Source organism: Gadus morhua, chromosome 6 (genome assembly GCF_902167405.1).
Source record: "Gadus morhua chromosome 6, gadMor3.0, whole genome shotgun sequence".
NCBI lineage: Eukaryota > Metazoa > Chordata > Actinopteri > Gadiformes > Gadidae > Gadus > Gadus morhua.
The window spans coordinates 18161703-18180284 of NC_044053.1; the positions used below are offsets into that span (position 1 = coordinate 18161703).

The 18582-nt window shown below is 42.5% G+C and overlaps 2 protein-coding genes across 3 annotated transcripts; both read right to left on the reverse strand.

Annotated features, from left to right (window-relative positions):
* Window positions 1-139: 139 nt before the first annotated feature.
* nipsnap1 (nipsnap homolog 1 (C. elegans)) lies at window positions 140-5932 on the reverse strand. Of its 2 annotated transcripts, none has more exons than XM_030357617.1 (10): window positions 5542-5932; window positions 4522-4649; window positions 4036-4081; window positions 3788-3882; window positions 3480-3550; window positions 2897-3037; window positions 2375-2406; window positions 1290-1384; window positions 926-1009; window positions 140-538 (listed from the first exon to the last, which is right to left on the reverse strand). In XM_030357617.1, the coding sequence occupies exons 1-10, from the start codon at window positions 5613-5615 to the stop codon at window positions 474-476; spliced, it is 831 nt and encodes a 276-aa protein (XP_030213477.1). In that variant the 5' UTR covers window positions 5616-5932; the 3' UTR covers window positions 140-473. The 2 variants fall into 2 exon arrangements, with proteins under 2 accessions (XP_030213477.1, XP_030213476.1); XM_030357616.1 differs by having other exon boundaries at window positions 5518-5743.
* A 111-nt stretch (window positions 5933-6043) lies between these two features.
* Window positions 6044-18536, reverse strand: lrrc74b (leucine rich repeat containing 74B). The gene is made up of 10 exons (XM_030357613.1): window positions 18169-18536; window positions 15597-15774; window positions 14464-14606; window positions 11672-11804; window positions 10818-11024; window positions 8423-8532; window positions 7503-7618; window positions 6907-6985; window positions 6383-6478; window positions 6044-6308 (listed from the first exon to the last, which is right to left on the reverse strand). The coding sequence occupies exons 1-10, from the start codon at window positions 18328-18330 to the stop codon at window positions 6183-6185; spliced, it is 1350 nt and encodes a 449-aa protein (XP_030213473.1). The 5' UTR covers window positions 18331-18536; the 3' UTR covers window positions 6044-6182.
* Window positions 18537-18582: the final 46 nt, after the last annotated feature.

Below are 18582 nucleotides of genomic sequence, written 5' to 3' on the forward strand. Positions count from 1 at the left end.
TTTTTATTGTTTGTGTAATGGGTAGGCCTACGTGCCCCTTGAGGATAATAAAGTTATCCTTAATCCTGGAAGAGGCAATATATTGGAATACGACATGTGCTCATAAATAAAGAAATTAACGAAGACAACAGCCTAGAAGTAATTTGAACAATTCGGTTTTTTTAATTAAAATAAAAGTGGTGCTAGCTGCCAGTCAACATTGCAAAAACACATGTGATGTGACCACTACAAGAATGATCAACCTACAATTTATATGTGAACCATTTGTTGAACAGGCCCTTTTATCATAAAACTATGACAATTATAATCATTATACTTGATAACTTATTAACATGGTACCTTTATTTTCCATCTTACCGACTTTGATTGAGGAATAGTAGGGTACAATATTAGAGCTTCCACCTCATACAGTATTCTCATTGCTGTACTTTACTAACTGTACCAACGAAAGCCATTTAGTTTCAGTCAGCCGCTCACTGTAGAGGCGAACTCTGAGTGGGTATCATTATTCTGGACTCCATGCTTCTGATCAGGGGCACTAAGGAACAACATGGAACAGAATATTCAGCATGGAACCGATTATATGAATGTTATAGGTAGTAATTGTGTTTTGCTCATTGTTAAGTAATTAATCATTGAATGATTTGTGATTAAGACGAGACATTGTTGTGTTTGAAACTGCCAGAGTTTCTCATGTGAGACGTCACAAAACAGAGTCCCATACAAGCCCTCTGGCTGAGTGCTGGAGGAGTGTGGGGTGTGGGGTCATGCTGCAGAGCACCTTAAAGGGAGGGCTGGTGTGCAGGATGGGAACAAGAGTTCCCTTATTCAAATTGTAGGGATTGGCCATATCTTAACTGTAGTTTGTGTCTTCAGACTGTGGGTGTCTTCAGTCTGTGTCTGTGTGTGTGTGTGTGTGTCGTACCAGTATAATACACCGTGGAATCCCAGCCTTCCTTCAGCCACGCAGAGTTCCTTGTCTCCTCGCGGGACTGCAGGTCTTTGTACGCTGTAAAGATCCAAAGACATTACTAACAAACGTTATCAGCTAAAAAACAAACAAAAAAACATGTTTTTAATGTTATTGGAAACGACGTTTACTGGGCTTTTAGCTGTGACAAACACATCTCCACCCCGATCAATAAACTTTTGTCTTATTTTGACACATCATTTTCTTAAAAAATAAATAAAATAAAAAGCCAATAGTAAAGTTGGCCATTATTATGTTTATTGTATCGTTCTCATGATACATCATCAATTTACTGTGTGTCTGGCTTCTCTCCACTTACCCCACAAATGATGAACCACGTAGAGGTCTCCAATCTGGGAGAAGAACCCTCCCACCGCCTCGTTATTCTCCTGCCTGTATTTGATGGCCCTTGCCCTTTAGGTGCACACCGTCCAGAGCATCATTTATTGTGCCTTATTCTCCTGCCGGTCATCTTGTTTGTTAAATAGTTGGACCTGAATGCGGATTCCCGCATTCAGTTCCATCACCCTGGAAGTTGGCCGCCAGGTGAATCAGGCCCAACCATTAAGCCCAGTTCAGACCAAAGATTCACCTTGCAACGGCTTGCAACAAGACGGTTTTAGAACGTCGCAAGGGCGGTGTGAACGGGTCGTTGCAAGGAGTCGCAAGGAGTCTTAAGGAGTTGCCAGAGATTGAACATGTCAAATCGCAAGGTTCAGTTTTAGAACGCGGTGATTTAACTATTTCTCTTCAGCCAATCACAGCACAGAACAACTTGTACGTCACGGCCTTACTCCGTCCTTGTACCGTACTGTCCAATCCAGCATAAAAATGTCAGATTGAAATATCCGATATCCGGAGAATGACAAAACACAGTAACTCTAGCCTACTCTCAAGCAAAATAAAAATTAAATTAATTGCAAACCTAACTAATCGCAAACCTAACTAATCTAACCTAACCTACGCAAATGATGCTGTTGCGGCTCTCAGCTGTGCCAGAGCGTTCACAGTTGCTAGGGAAACCACCCTCGCAGCCCGTTGCAGCGCGTTGCAGCCAGTGTGAACGGCCCAGTTTTAGAACGTCGCAGCCCGTCTCGTCGCAAGGAGTCGCGAGTTGCAAGCCGTTGCAAGGTGAATCTTTGGTCTGAACTGGGCTTTAGATAGTTAATCACCACCGGGGGTGTCACCAAATCAAAATTGAATGTAAAATAAAAATTGTATGCAATTATTGAGTTTGTTATTATGTTGATTGTGGCTTGTCAACAAAGTTAAGGCCACAAAAAGTTTCCTGCATTTGGTATGTCTGTTGGCCTCACAAATATACACACTGACGGTAAATGATATTAGTTTAATGTAAGCTCAAATTTTTTTATTTAGAATGACGTTTGACGTTAAGTTACGTACCAGTGGTTGCCCCATTCAATCATGGTGCCGGGCTGCGGAGGAAGCAGACAGATGAAGACAGATGAGTCCAGGGAGAGGCCTCTCCTCACAGTGAGGCACAGATAAAGCCATGTAAAGGCAGACGTTTATAAGAAAACATGCCTGATAGAAGACCAATGTGTTTTGATAAAAGCCCAACGTGTGTGGATTAACTGTGCCTTTAAAATCATGAAACAGTTAGCCCCCCGATTACTTCAACACCCAGGAACTAAAACGGTTTCCCTTGCATCATGTTTCTGCTCTCTCTCTCCAGAAGGACACGCACACACACACACACACACACACACACACACACACACACACACACACACACACACACACACACACACACACACACACACACACACACACACACACACACACACACACACACCTATGTGGGTAGAGCTATGTGCTGGGAGGGCCCTGGCCTATCCATCTGATGACTAATGCACCGCTAACAAATATTTCCCGTTGTCTGCAAAGCATGTTCCCTCGGGTTACCTTGAGTCTGTAGCTGCGCATCTCATAGATGCTCGGCCCCGGGCGGGGCAGAGGTTCGTTCCAGAAGCTGAACTCGAGGAGAAGCTGATTCTGCCTTGAGATCAACATTTTGGCCCGTTCCTGACGGAACTCTTTGTACTCCTGAAGAAACGGAGAACATGACTAATATAATAAAATGGCAAGATGAAATACGGGCTGTTTTAAGGGAAGAATTTCTTAAGTAAAGTTAAATAAAGTAAAGTGGTGGTTAGACCATACAGATTAATTGAACAGGTAACAGTCCCAAATATTGATCATTTAATGAGATTTAAGTTATACGTATATTTAATGAAGATCACAGTACATGACTACCGTTTACATGTATTTACCATTTTCACTGAAGGTCAAATTTTTTGTTGATTTAGTTGACATTGGTTGTAAAAATTCTTGAGGAATTCTCTAGGAACATGATGAAGATCAGCCCAGCAGAAATGCTCTCAAATTGAACCATCTGCATTTCTACATCACCCTGCTTCTTAAAATGGACAAATAGCGCTGCGTACCTTGTCATTTTTTTGCATGTCCAAATAAACCATTCACGTACCTTGTTATTGTTTAGTTTGTCCAAGCATTCCGTCAACGCAGGGTAGCCTCCCCGGTAACGCCAAAGATGTACTAGCATAAATCAAACAGCAGATGATGCTGTTGCATTGTAAAGAAAATAACTTAGCTGTGTACTGATTGTCAAATGGTGAATATACTGGGTGTTAAAGACAATGTTTGCAAAGTGATTGAACTCCATTTGTTTTATCGAACAGTGGATTAACATTGATTTCCGCCCACCTGTGAAACCTATTCTATGCATGCCAAGATTAATTTAGATACTGTTATTTTTGTTCAACCAGCATTTACCGGCTTGGTCTTGCTCTCCGTACCACGTATTCCAGCTTCCTACCACCTCACACGGATAGTCCTGGTCACGGTGAAGTTTATTCTGTACCTCGACCCTATAGGAAGAGCAAGGGTCAATATCCCAACTTGAAAAAGCATGAACGACGTCAAACCTCATTGTTGGACACCAACATCACAACGCAATCTTGGCTGACTATTGTGAAACAAAGATTGAAAATAAAATATTTCCATGGAGAACTGAAACTCACTCTAGCTTGTTGTAAGCATCCAAGCACTCTGGTTTCACGTTGTGAACTGTATGTAAAAAACAAAACAGATAGTTAAAAAAAACATGTCAGAAGAATGCCTTACATTGTGTGCACTTGATAATTGTCTAGACCAATACATGTTTATCTCATGCATACACAAATAATGTGTCAAAGAACAGCAGAAGCCAGCGATAGTGTTTCTCAAAATATTCCTTCCGACGTTTATGGGATAAAGCATGCGTTTCATGTCCACATAAACACGATCCAATTTTTCTCTCATGTTACATTTAGCCCCTGCAGCAAGTTTGCATTCCATTATGGTAATGTTTTCAAAAACAAAAAAAACTGAATGTATTAGACCATATACACTGGTCTAACTGGACTTTTGTTGCAACCCAACTGCATCTCATTTGGGTTAAACATTGAGCTGGAACAATCATGTGCATATGACCATCCCATGCATGTAAATGGAAGAGGGCAACTTACACTGCATCTTAAACAGACTGCTGGTCTCCGTCTTGGACAGCAGGTTTGAGTGGGCATCTTTCCTGGCGTCTACTTTGTGCACAAACAGAGAACGGAACCATCCCTTCTCACCGCTTTCTGAAAACCTCCTACACACTCACACACAGAGATTTATTATTATTTTTAAATGGCACAGCAATAATAATGGAACTTTAGATAGAAGGCTATGTGTACTTCATATTCAAACAACATATTTCGTTTACCATTGTGCATGCAGCGATTCATATGCAAGAAATGCTGTATATTCTAAGTCTGTATCACGTTCAACCCCCTTCACATTCATATGTTGTACATACATCTGTTGTTCTCGGACTAGCAGTTCAACCGTTTGAACTTCCTCAAGAGAAGGAACTGTTACTACTGGTAACAAGAACAGAGCTGGTTGTGATTCTCACCAAATCTTTGTTAAATATAGCCTTCTCTTTGAAATGAAGAGAGTGTGTTCATGGTGACAGAGCAGGAATGGGCTAATTAAAAACGACATTCAAAACAGCCAGAACTCTCCCATTACAGAACACTTGATGAAACACTGAAACCACCATCCCATCGGCCGCTAGATTACTGAAGGATAGACAGCAATTGTGAAGGACAAAGTTCAGCGGTGCAGCAAATGAGTGCTGGTTGGTTACGTTGTCACAAACGTTAATTTATTATGATCATGGTGGTAGATCATGTATACAAGGCCGTTCAATTTGGAGTACTGCAGTTCTCTGCATTCTCAGACGAAGCGACAGAAGATAATTACCAAGTACCTCGTATAAGTAATAACTACTGGTCTCTAACTTGCAGAAGGAAGAGAAGGAATTTCGAAAAGGACTTGCAGGTTGTTTACTGTTGTCGACAGTGGCTCCACAGTGAGTAGGACTAACCGTTAGTAGTGCAGTGTGTGGAAATGCAGAGCCTATTATAAGGAAACGCTGTCACCAACAACCTTGTGTTGACACCGCATAAATCTACCTGGGCTTTGGAAATACAACTTGCCTTCTGGTTTGCTGCAGATTCACACAATGCCGCAGGACACGGACCTCACGCCAGACAGCACTTGTCGTCGCCATCTTGCAAAATTTACACGAGATAAGGAATGGTACAGTCTTCTTTAGTTAATATGTGACAGTCTCCTGGACTCAACTAGTTTAAAAAAACGTGTGGGGGCGGTTGTGGTGGAGAAGGATAGCGCAGCCAGAGGGAGGAAGTAGGCCTACTCTCTTTTAAAGAAAACATTGGACTGCCTTTACTTTGTACCTTTCTTGTTGTTATGGTATTTTCTTATTTAATAAATGAAGCAGTCATACAAATTATTCGATAATTCCGTCGTTGATTAATGAAGCGCTTTTTTTATATTTCCAATTAAACATTCAACAGACAGAAAAAACGTCCCTGTAGGTTGCTGTTGTCATATGATATGCGTTTAAATGTCACCAAGGACTTCCTATTCTTTTTTTGGTATCTTTATTGACAATATGCAAACTGGAGTAAGACAAAATCAAGTGCAGTACCAATTCATTTATTGTATTTTTCATTATGTTAAAACTACAGCAATGTTACAATAAGCCTATTTTGTACCACCAAGGACAATGAAATGTAGACTACATTTTGTTTAACCCTATAGTTTGACTGTAACATTAGGGTTTTCCAGCTTTCTTTGTTCTGAATGTGTCTATTTTGCCTCCATGTTTAACAACAAGCATAGGGATGGTCTCTTTAACTATTGTATACAAATCTTCAAAATCCTGGTTAACAGTCATGTCCTGGAGAAAGATGGAGAAAATCAAATGAGCTGTTGGATTCTTTAGATTAACACTTATTATTGAGTCCCACTTACAGCAAAATCCAAGGTCTCTAATCCGGATTGTGGGTTTCCCTGTAAAGACTTCATGAATCCATAGCAACCAGCATTCTGAATGGGGTTCCGTCCCATCTAGACCATAATAAAATGCATTAAGGAACACAGCAGAATTGTGAATCGGTTATTTCTTGATGCAGGTGGGCACACACACAAACACACCTGCAATGTTCAGCATAGCAATAGCATTTAACAGGCTAAACTGTTTGTGTGAGGACCATCCAGACTACACAAAACACTGAATAGTGATTGGATGAACAACATGAGGAATTGTCTGGGAATTCATTGAGCTATATAATGGTCTATGGTTTGAATAAATATGAAAAACTAAGCTAAAAAAAAAAGCATAGTTTCTGCCTTTACTTGCGAATACACTATTTCAGTCTGTCACAGCTCTGGGGATTATGCCCGATCGTGAATGTTAAAATTGAAAACACTGATTTATGTATTTCATTGATGTCAGTCTAGAAACTGGGACTAATCTTCTTTTAATGGCCGCTTACATTGAGAGATTTCAGCGTTTTGTTGACTCGGAGGCCCAGAGCAAGATGGATCGCTCCTTCAAGAGGTACACGGTTGTTGCTGAAGCAAGAGATGAACACAAAAGATTATATATATATATATATATATATATATATATATATATATATACACACACACAAATTGAGTTTTTGGGTGTGAGACAGGTGATCTAAAAATGCATCACTTTTCTCTGTTTATGTATCATGTGAATCAAGGGTGTGGTAAGATCAGATAACCATTTCTCTTTTGGAAGTTTCTTTTAGGGCAAACTTTTTGTTTTTCCCGAGATAACAACAGCTTTGTGCGTGTTTTTTGAACGACATTACCCATGGGAGACACATCCACGGAACAGAGATTTCGACAAGAGTATGCAAATGGAAATCACCAGGCATTTAATAAAGAATCTGCAGGTTTCTTTTCTTTTTTTTGCCTCTTATTATAGCCAAATAAGGTAAGACTACAGAGACCTTTCAGTATTGCTAGATGAAAGCAGATCTTAACAGATCTAACCCGTGCCCCTTGCAAACCCAATTACATGCTAATTTGATCACTGGCAGCAGATATAACAAAGACCCACCTTATGTTCAATTCTTCCAGAGTGTTGTTCTCTTTGAGTGCCTCTCCCAGAGCAATGGCTCCTTCCTTCCCCAAGCCATTGAAAGACAAATCTAATGCTCTGAGAAATATGTTTGCCTAGAACACAGCAGAGGAGCATGGCATTTGCAAACCATGACAAAATCGCTAACCACATAAAAAAACTGTCCTGAGGTGGATGTAAAAGTATATTCTGTAATAAGGTTACGATAAAAGCACAGAAACAATTCATGCGAGTGAGCGGCTGATGTGGGCGCGGGGAGCAGGTAAATGGGGCTCTTGGGTCCTATCTTTGAGGTCTATCATAAGCTTTATGATCCAGGTCATCTCCAATCCGTACCTCAGCACTATGCTCTTTAGATCACCAGACCAGACCTCTTAAAAAGTTTTGTTCCATTGGTAATCATTTGTTCCATGAGCTTGTTAACAATAATATGATATAATTTTCACAAAAACCCTATAATAGATCAACAGAATTAAATTATAGGGGTTGCTTTATCTAATATGGAGTGAAGCCAACTCTTTATATTTCATAGCTGAAAAAAGGCAGAAGCAGCTATAAAACTGCTATGTATCTATTGTTTAAAAAGAACAGAACAAGATGGATATATTGCACATTGGGATTACAATACAGTACAATATCTGTGATGGAGCTAAAGTTTCAAAGTTTCAGGTTTTATTAGTCTTGTGCACACTTACAACAGTGGAAGTCACTATTGACCATGAAAGTGTATATAAAAGATATAAAATAGCGGTATCAGATATCAAATAGCGGCCCTGGACCTTATGTGCATATACATATATATAAAAGATATATATATGTATATGCACATAACTGGCAACTGGGACCTGAACCCAGGGTTACTGATGTGTCCTCTAAATGTACAACACTGTTCTGGTTACCCCGAGGCCCCTGGCCAGCATCACTCCTCCTCTCCCTCTGATGGAGTTCCACGCCAGACTGAGCCATCGCAAGCCGGTGTTCTCAGACAGACACTCCCCTAAGCTCTCCCCTGCATGATGAAGAAGAAGAACAAGGGAGAAGCGATGGTGACTCAGATTGCGGCAAACAAAATTAAAAGCAGGTAACAAAGTGGGCTACATTGTGTGACTTCTCCCTGATGACTGTGTGAGAGACCTAATAAGACTTTTGAGATGCCTCAACAGCATTGTGTATTTTGTGTAAATGACCCACAAGTAAGGGGTATATATGACTTTATGTTGCATTTGATCAAATAGCGGCCCTGGACCTTATTTTGTCCAAAACAACTGAAGGATTTTACTCCTTAAATCCTGGTAAAAACGTGGGTGTCCACACAGAAGGTTATGCCCCCCTGGCTAACAGGCTGTTCTGCTGTTGCAGGACATTACCTCAGCAGCACTGCTACACAATCCCTTCATTAAGAGAAACAGGTGACATTTCACAGACCCTTTCCAGAGCTTCCTACAGCAAACACAGGTGTCAGGGTTACCACTTATTATGGCTCCGGTACAGTGAGCACAGTGAGTGTAACGGTGGATAACACTATTGGGGAGACCACAGGCTGGTCATGCTAGGGCTGCGACACACACTCACACCTGATGATGATGTTAGGAGCTACAGTTGCATTGCACCCTGCTGCATCCCCTCTGTGTCCATTGGTGTTGAATACAAATTATGTGTTAATATTTGGTTAATATTTAATGTCTAAATGATAGCATATAAGCATATAAGCACACACACACACACATATATATATATATATATATATATATATATATATATATATATATATATATATATATATATACATATATATATATATATGCTGTTTTTAGAGATAATGCTGTGTGAGCAATCATTTGTGGAGTGTAGGAAGTGTGACTTCATCAAATTGATTCAGATTATTTTGGGAGCGGTGCCACCTTCACCAACGCATGAAGGTAGCTGTCATCTCCACAATATTGAATCAGATGAGTGTAACAGATTGCACGATGTTTTCTGTGATCCATTGGTCTTGTTTTTCTCGAGTACTCTTGACCTTTGGGAAAGGCTGTCCTTTATGTCGTCTGTACACGCTGAGGGGGGAATGGGTGCTCCATGGCATCGTAGTGTGGGTAAGTGTCAACACCAACCAAAGGGCAAGAGGGACACCATTCTTATCCACAATTGCTGATCCATGTCATTAGCCCCAAGAGTGTGCCACTTCAGCAAACCGAACCCTACCTATTTAAAAACTGAAAAAAAGCAGATTGACACCCACTCACTTACTGTTACCGTTGAACAGCGATACCACCATTAGGGTGTATTGAATATATTCCCTGATATTTACAGTAAAGGCAGTCTGGAAGAAAACTATACCCAGAAAGGATGTCCTTCACCTTATGTTCTCGGAAGTTGTAACTTGAAGTCACTTTGGGGCATGAGGAGATTATTTCTTTCATTGTCTGCTAGACCTTATTCAGGTTGTATTCCTTCCCCAAGAAGTGCGTGAGTCTTCCTAGCACGTTCTTGTTCCAGACGTTGCCTGTCAAGAATCTCATTCACATGATAATTGACTGAGGTTTTAATAAAGGCTAATGTTCTCGACCTTTGAATGCCAACAATATCTTCCAAAAAAGCAGCCATCTGAGAAGCAAACAAGGTATATGCCAAAAATGAGCAGCCTGTGTATGTGTGTGTGTTATCCGAGTGTGTAAGAAAGGAGGAAGAAATGAAAATGGACGCCGTTGTAATTAGATGAACCATTTGATGCTTATACCAAATATCTGTCAACCCATTCAACAAACATAACCTCTGCCCCATTTACGCACAAAGGAAGTCATTATTGACCCGAAATGAGGTCCTTTGGACTTACATGTGTAGCGTAATATCATTACCAGTAATAACCGATTAGGATATCAATGGAACATTTTAAAGGTACAACATTTAAAGGGCCTTCTGAAGGCCAGCCTTTTGTAGTCTTTAATTATATTTAATTTACAGAAGGAGATAAACACAGTAAACATTACATTTTGTATCACAGCTACTGTTTCTATGTAACATGATCCCACAATCCTATCTCACTATATATCTTCCTTAATATCATGCAGTGTATGGCAATGTGCAATGTGTGTTTGCATACGTGAGGGGAGTGAGAAGTGAGCATAAAAAAAACGATCTATATATATTTTTATTATCTGTGAAAATAGTGTTGCAGCCCCTGGAATTGCTCCCTCATTCCAGTGTCCTCATTCCTCTCTCGTCAAGACTATATATTTCTGCCATAGCAAAGCAGCTTCTGGCGTCATGGCGATTGGATCCAGGTGCGGCGGTTACCTGAGTGTTCCCCCAGGCCATTGTGGCTGAGGTCCAGGTCCTGCAGCTTGGTGTTGGTGGTGAGAGCTCGGCACAGGTGCTGGGCCCCCCACTGGCCCAGGAGGTTCCCTGACAGACCCAGGCGTACCAAGGTGGTGTTCTCTTGGAGCATGCCGCCCACCGCACGCCCGCCACGCTCCTCCAGCCGGTTGTCTGACAGGTCCACCTCTGGGGATCAGATGACATTACCGGCATGACTCAGAACCCATCTGGAGGGGACTGGCTTCTCATTTGGTCACAAATGGCCACGATGGCTGTTGTTTTGCTGCTGCACATCACTACCGACTACTTCTGACTTCTTTCTTTGTTTTGGTGCACTTGTTGATTCATCATGTGGTAAAAATCAATGCGCAAAGTTTACAGATTAAGAAACGAATGGCCGCGATGGCTCATCACTGATTGAGGCTGACAGCCATCGATTCTTTGTCATTGTGACGTTAACAAGAATGATGACAAATGAATAGAAAAGCCACAGTTCTCTCGAGAATCTCAACCTCCCATTCCATCAACCCCACGTATGAAAAGTTGAAGTTTGTCATATCGATGAGGCACTCATGCCCCCTAAGGTTGGAGAATGTGGACATCAGGGGTCGTGGCAAGTGAGTGGGTGAGACCTGTGGAAGGAAAAGATGTATAAAAAGAAGAACCAAACAAGTGGTAAAATGTGTGTGCGTTGGTGCATGCCTGTGCTAGTGGGCACGCAGACAAACCTGAGACTGTGTCTGCATGTGTGTGCTTATGCGTGCGTGTGCGTCTGCGTGGGTGTGTGAGTGTGAGTGAGTGCTTTTTGGGTGTGTATTTGTGTGGGAACCCACCTGTAATATAACAATTTTCTTTTAACATCTCTGCCACGGCGGCTCCGCCCATCCCCTCCATCCAATTATCTCGCATGTTCAGCTTCTGGATGGAAGTGTTGGTTACCAAGGGAACCGCCAGCGCTTTCGTACCCTGTAGAGTACACCCCCCCCCCCCCCAAACCCCAAGAAAAAGAGACTGTTTGATCACCACTCGTACCACTATTCTTTCGATGTCGGATTATAGTGATTGTGTGTGTGTGTGTGTGTGTGTGTGTGTGTGTGTGTGTGTGTGTGTGTGTGTGTGTGTGTGTGTGTGTGTGTGTGTGTGTGTGTGTATTTGTGTGTGTGTGTGTGTGTGTGCGTGTGTGTGTGTGTGTCTCTCTCTGTGTCTCTAGGTGCACGTGTGTGTGTCTGTGTTTGTGTGTGTGTCTGTGTGTGTGTGTGTGTGTGTGTGTGTGTGTGTGTGTGTGTGTGTGTGTGTGTGTGTGTGTGTGTGTGTGTGTGTGTTTATGTGCGTGCGTGCGTGCGTGCGTGCGTGTGTGTGTGCGTGTGTGTGTGTGAGCGTGAGACCTAGCCATCTAGAAATTACTAAACATAAAATGTTAAATTTGGTTAACAAAAAAGTTGCATTAATCATTGGTTTCATTGTCTAATCTAGACATAGTCAGAATCAATCAGGACATCCAATCTGCCTGCCGGGCATTGCTTAACACAAGACATACAAGTGCTAGCACATCTCTCTATGTGACAAAGAAATCTTTTACTTTATGTACTTAAGGCCACACTGGTTCCATTTGTGATGTTTTCTCGCTGAAGAAACTCATCACAATTATCGCGTCATCACTGGTTTAACACAGGCACCTGCTTCGATGGCTTCGTTTAGATGTGTGATGATGTGTGAGATTGCTGAGAGAACTTGATATTCACAAAAATAATTAACTGGTTATTAACCGTGTTTGCACTGTTTGAAAGCTGGATAATATTCCTAAATATCCTTTGGAAAAGAAACAAAGGTATTCTATTATATATCTATTAATGTTCTTAATACATGTCAATGTCTGCATAGCATGTTTTATAGTGGTAAATAAACAAATCTCCACACTTTCGGACATTGAATCAAAGAAAATAGGGATTCCCATATTTTGATCAAATTAACAGCTCTTTTGCTATCAGTGACAATAGAATGAAGTGTTCAGTTGGTTCACTTCACACAGCAGCTTGCAGAGCGAAGGGATGGGTTTTAAACCAAATGTTCACCTATTACATGTGAACAAACCAAGACTCAGCTAAGACACATTATCCAAGTTGTTCTCGATGGTCACTGGTTGAGTTATGGGGACCTATCTTGCATCCGGCGCAATTGACTTTCTCACTGGCGCATGTGTCGTTGCTAGTTTGCAACTGGCACAGAGCGTTCTTTTCCCTCCTGCGCCAAGCGTCGGTAAATTAGGGAATGATCTTGCGCCCAAAGGGGCGGTTCGGCGAAAGGAGGAGGCGATTTCTGGCGCAAACGTTCCTTCCCTGGTGCTATTTTGCAGTTTCAGAAACCACTTGCGCCACAAACCAGGAAATACCTGGTTCAAAGTCAGTGCCGTGTTGTTCAGATGCTTTTTTAAGGGCGCATGCATATTGTTGCTTGTGCACTTCGTGCATACACTTTGCTTCTCTCATCTACCTAGCCACACATTTTTGGTAAATTATTTGGGAAAGAACAGCTGATACAGCGGTAATAAGTTGTACTTTTAAATCAACACTGTACAGCAAACACATATTTTCTTGACACAGACATCGTGACCAAGCCCATAACTTTTAGGATTGATGGGTATTTGATCGTGAGAAAACATTGTTTTACCGCGAGTGAGTGTTAAAAAGAATGAATGAATGCGGGCGCGCGTGTGTGTATGTGTAAAATAATTAATGAATGCGGGCGTGCGTGTGTGCGTCCATCTGTTTAAACATACGCAAACTAAACACGTAACGCATAATACAATCCATGGCAATGTATATTAACGGGGGGACACATTAGCAACACAAGTCGATAACGATAATGCATACAATACTGATAAGAAACGATGTTTATAATGCATTGCGTATATCAAAGTAGAACCACAGTTACCGCATATCATATGTGTGTTAAGTTGTCTTTGCCGAAATTTATTTGAGGACTCAGTATTTCTGAAGTTGTGGTGGAAAACCTTATTCCATGTGTGAATTAGGCCATATATATATATATATATATTTGGCCATCAACTGAGCCATTTGAAGTTTGAAATGCATGTGCATCTGTCTCATCGGAGACTGCAGACGCTCTGTCAAAATATCAACTTGTCCGATTCAAATGCCCATGGCTCTTAAAGGGGATTGGAGCTGGCACTCTCATTGGTTTATGGCACGTTACGCCCAAAGCACACCTACGGGTAATTAGGCTACTAATTAATTTTTTCGCCGGTAAAATAGCGACATCACCATTGAACCGCCCACAAAGCAACTTGCGCTTGGCGCTTCTCACTTGCGTTTCAGACCGTTAAAATAGGGCCCAAAGTGTTTGTTAACAGTGGGGAGGAGACCTCGGGGAAAACCCAGGACTAGGTGGATAGATTATATCTGATATATCACCAATGGCCTGGGATTCCCCCCGTCAGAGCTGGTCAATGTGGCCCGGGAATGGGCAGTCTGGGGCCCCCTTCTAGAGCTGCTGCCCCCCGTGACCCGAGCCCGGATAAGCGGTTTGGAAGATGAGGATGAGGTTAATGTGATTAGGATAGAAGACCTCCGGCACACGCCTTCCTACAGGAGGCGCTTTGTGTTACCTGGGGCCCTAGGCCGCGGTGAGCCAGAGACAGCTCGCTGCTCTGCATGTTCTGCAGGACGTAGGAGGCGGGCACCACCTGAAACAGCTTACAAGCCTCCACGTAACACACCTGCCCGGTTCGGTCGTATGATCCTCTTGTGACTGTAAAACATGAAGCATTTAGAGATGCAATAGAATCATCTCTGGTTACATACATCTCTCTCTCTCTCTCTCTCTCTCTCTCTCTCTCTCTCTCTCTCTCTCTCTCTCTCTCTCTCTCTCTCTCTCTCTCTCTCTCTCTCTCTCTCTCTCTCTCTCTCTCTCTATAAAGTGACTTTGGATATTCCCTGAAGGAATTCCCGCCTCTTGGAAGCGCATTCAAACCAGATGGTTTCCACTTCTGATTTGTGTAGAGTGGCTGACACAAAAGGTTGAGATGAAATCATTAAGATGCAAATACGGACCTCTGTTCATCCGCACACGTGTGTGTGTGTTTGTGTGTGTCTGTCTGTCTGTGTGTGTGTGTGTTTTATTCTCCATTCTCCTCTGTTTTCTCAGTGATGGAGGTGGGCAGTGTGTGATCACAGTCCTAGAAAAAAACATGGTTTTGTGTTGTAGGATCCATCTCTTCGGACTCGATGGTGAACAGAAACTCTCTCTCTCTCTCTCTCTCTCTCTCTCTCTCTCTCTCTCTCTCTCTCTCTCTCTCTCTCTCTCTCTCTCTGTCTCCCTCTCTCTCTCTCTCTCTCTCTCACACACTCTCTCGCCCTGTCTCTCTTTATCTCTCCTTCTCTGAAACCTTTTAAAGGTCCCATGGCATGCCACCAGGTGTGGTGTGATTAGCCGCTAAAAGCCGTTTTGGAAATCTGCCCCTTATGACATCACAGGTGGGCGTGTCCACCTAGATGTGTGACGGATAGATGAGCAACGCTTGCTACAGTCCACAGGGTAGGCTGGTAGACTGATCTATCCAGCACACATTTGGTTGGACGCGCCCACCTGTGATGTCATAAGGGGAAGCTTTCCAAAATGGCTTGTACCAGCTAATCACACCAGACCTGGTGGCATGCCATTGGACCTTTAAGATGAAACACCCATGTTTAGAATTTTGACTAAATATATGCAGCATATATATCATCTCTGTTTCTCTACCTTCCAGCTCTAAGTCAGTGTCATAGTCCTCCTCCTCCTCCTCCTCCTCCTCCTCCGTCACCTCCGCCTCCTCCTGTCCATCCGCCTCCTCACCGCAGTCTGGCACCTCCCCTGGAGGACCTGCTGGCCCACGCAAGTCACACGCTGCCCAGGCCACGGTCTGCTGCCCAGAGAGAGACTGGAGAGGAAGATACGGGGAGAGGCAGAGAGAGATAGAGAGAGTTACTTTTATTGTTTTTACATGTCTCAATGACTTTTATTCCATCATTGAGACATGTGATACATCATAGGCCATACATTTCTTTCCCTTTTGTTAAATTAAACCAAAAAATAAACCCTATCGTATTAAACATGGAATATTATTCCATCAGTGGAGTCTGCTAAACATGTCATAACACCACCGATGGTTGAAAGTCATTTTACAGAATGGAAAAACAGCTGCCACACTGCCATCACAAAACAATTTCTGATTGAACAGATGTCTAACTTTCCCCAACACTGTCCATAGAAGAGAAAACAAAGTTAACAATCTGAAACATTATGTAAAAAAATTAAAAAGGGTTAACATTCATTAGAAACTTCCTTCTATGTGGACAGACATTGCAGTTTATTAATGTGGAAACGCTTCTGCATATTAAGCTCTGTCAGAGTGGCATTTTTTAAAGCCGCAGTAGAGGAGATGAGAAACAAATTATAGTCAGGGAAAAAAGAGGGACTGCTAATTTTGACCCCTTGTGTCGTCCAGGACCTCGTTCAGTCTAGTAATGGAATATAACTTCTGCTTGCCCTTCTGAACAAGCTGCTCCAGAACATCTACACTTCTGCCCACTGCAGGTTGCAGCACGTTCTCCATGAGAACTCCCTCATATTCATTCAAATCAATTTCAAATTCATCATCTTCGGAACTGCAGGTGGTGATGCCCCAAGCCGATGGAAGTCGGCTTTTCAGGTGTATCAATGTTACGCTCAGCTTGTTACAGCTACTTGGTAGAAAATACATATTTAAATAATCTGCAGACATGGGCAAAAGAGCTAATTTAAACAAACACGGCACTCACACAACTAACTCAGAGACAGAGAGGAAAGGGGAGAGATAGATGAGAGAGAGAGAGACATGGAGGTTTGATGGAGGGAGACAGAGGGAGGATAACTTAAAGGAAGCATTAAATCAAGGCGTTTATTCTGGAATAATTTTTGATGATATTTGTTGAAAAAATATTTACATTCCAACAGCAATCAATGAATCAAATGCTGGCAAAAAAAGAAACATAATCCGCTATCTGTGGTTGTCACAGGCCTGCAACAAGCCGGTCCAATTTTTTTATTTGACAGAATGACTGATTGGATGGCTAATGTGTCTTTCTACCTACCCGCCCGGCTACCGTCGCACACTCTGCGCCCCGTGCACCCATTGGGCATGACCAAATTGTTCTACAAGGCTAGGCAGACCTACGCTAAAGCTAGCAGCCTATTCACCTATATTATTGAAGTGGCTTTGGAGGGAGACCTGAATGGGGGGGGGGGGGGGGGGGGGGGGTGGATTCTGTGGCTACCTGCTTTCACTAGCTTTGGTTGAATCTTTCTTTCTTCTCTTCTTTGTTTTGTCTTTTTAGATTGTTCATTATTTTATGCAAACCTTCAATTTGTGAAAGGCAGATGGATATTTGATGCGGCACTATACCCTGGAGCATGCAGATCTGTGAGCTGAATGCAGAAAAGACGTAATTAAAATGGATTCTCAGAGTGAAAGCAAGGTTGGATAAAAAGAACAGGTCAAATGGGCCTGGGGTCTGGAGATCGCCTCAGACAAGGACAGAACCACACTAAGCTCACATTTACGAGCGAGGCCGCATTATTAGCAATCTTCATGTGTTTGAAAGGGGAGCCGAAAGCCCTGTGCGACTTCTGTTTTCGAAACATACTCTGCATTCTGAGTTGGTCCAGCAGAACTTGTTATTATTTTGAGCACATCTGTGAATGCCAATGTCACGTCAGAAGTGTCTCACAGGTCACATCACAGTGTGCACAAAAAACTTTCCAGACTCTGCTCACTTGATGCCAATCTCCTCTCTGAGGGTTGACTGTTTAACTGCCAAGAAAAAAACTGCTTTATGGCGGCTTAGCCTATCAGCCAAAATAGAGATCTTTGTAGAAGTTCTTCTAGTCGGCACGATTTCTCTAGTTTAACTTAAGGAATGGGATCACCCTGGATGTAGAAAGAAAGCCTTCAGGCAAAGGCAAGTAGGATATTATAATTAGAGTAAGGGTTATGGTTAGGCTCATCTATACTATTATAGTAAGGGTTAGGGTCATCTATACTAGTGAGGGTTAGTGTCAGGGTAATCTCAGTACCAGCATTCCCATAGGCACAAAGCCTGGGTCAGAAAATAAATGCTCCAAGGGGCAGACTTAAGCCTTGTTTCTTGTTTTGTTACAGAGAATGGAGTGGAGAAAGCTTTCAGGTAATTGGTGTTCTTCAGCAGTTTCTACATGTTTTCATTTGAAACCTTAAGAGACAAAACTATTGTTCAAAACAAATATGAAGCCAGCAGATAATAATCGTAAGGCCTACCTGGTCGTCCACACCGTCTCTGCTGAGGAGCTCCGGAGCCCTGCTGGGGGGCCTTTCACCCACTCCTCCTAGCTCTCCTCTCTCCCACCCTGTCTCCTCATCACCGTCCTCCACCAAGGAGGGCAGCAGGGACCCCCGGGCCAGCCTCTTCCCACTCACCATGACTCTAACAGCTCCACCACTCTGGTCTCCTCAGCACTATGGTCTCCTCTCAAGGTCCAGAATAAATATTACTGCAGATTCATCTATCTTTTACTTAGTTTTATTTACCTTAGTAGTTATCAACTCATCTATTTGGTTGACCAACAGCTTGGATCAGAGGGCCAATCTCTGCAGTGGACTGCACCTGTGGCTTTGCAGTTCTCCGGCATAACTTGTTCTATGAGAGGCTCCTGCGTTGTGACCAATGATTGA

What these genes read in the sequence shown, in the direction of transcription:
- lrrc74b (XM_030357613.1), bottom strand. Translation starts at nt 18,330, where the DNA reads ATGGTGAGTGGGAAGAGGCTGGCCCGGGGGTCCCTGCTGCCCTCCTTG. An exon ending in AGAAAATTGTTATATTACAG is followed by an intron (nt 11,025 to 11,671) that starts GTGGGTTCCCAC and finishes TCTGATCCCCAG; the next exon opens with AGGTGGACCTGTCAGACAAC. An exon ending in TGGCCTGGGGGAACACTCAG is followed by an intron (nt 8,533 to 10,817) that starts GTAACCGCCGCA and finishes TTCATCATGCAG; the next exon opens with GGGAGAGCTTAGGGGAGTGT.
- nipsnap1 (XM_030357616.1), bottom strand. Translation starts at nt 5,615, where the DNA reads ATGGCGACGACAAGTGCTGTCTGGCGTGAGGTCCGTGTCCTGCGGCAT. An exon ending in GATGCTTACAACAAGCTAGA is followed by an intron (nt 3,883 to 4,035) that starts GTGAGTTTCAGT and finishes CTCTTCCTATAG; the next exon opens with GGTCGAGGTACAGAATAAAC. An exon ending in TGCGCAGCTACAGACTCAAG is followed by an intron (nt 2,407 to 2,896) that starts GTAACCCGAGGG and finishes CTTCCTCCGCAG; the next exon opens with CCCGGCACCATGATTGAATG.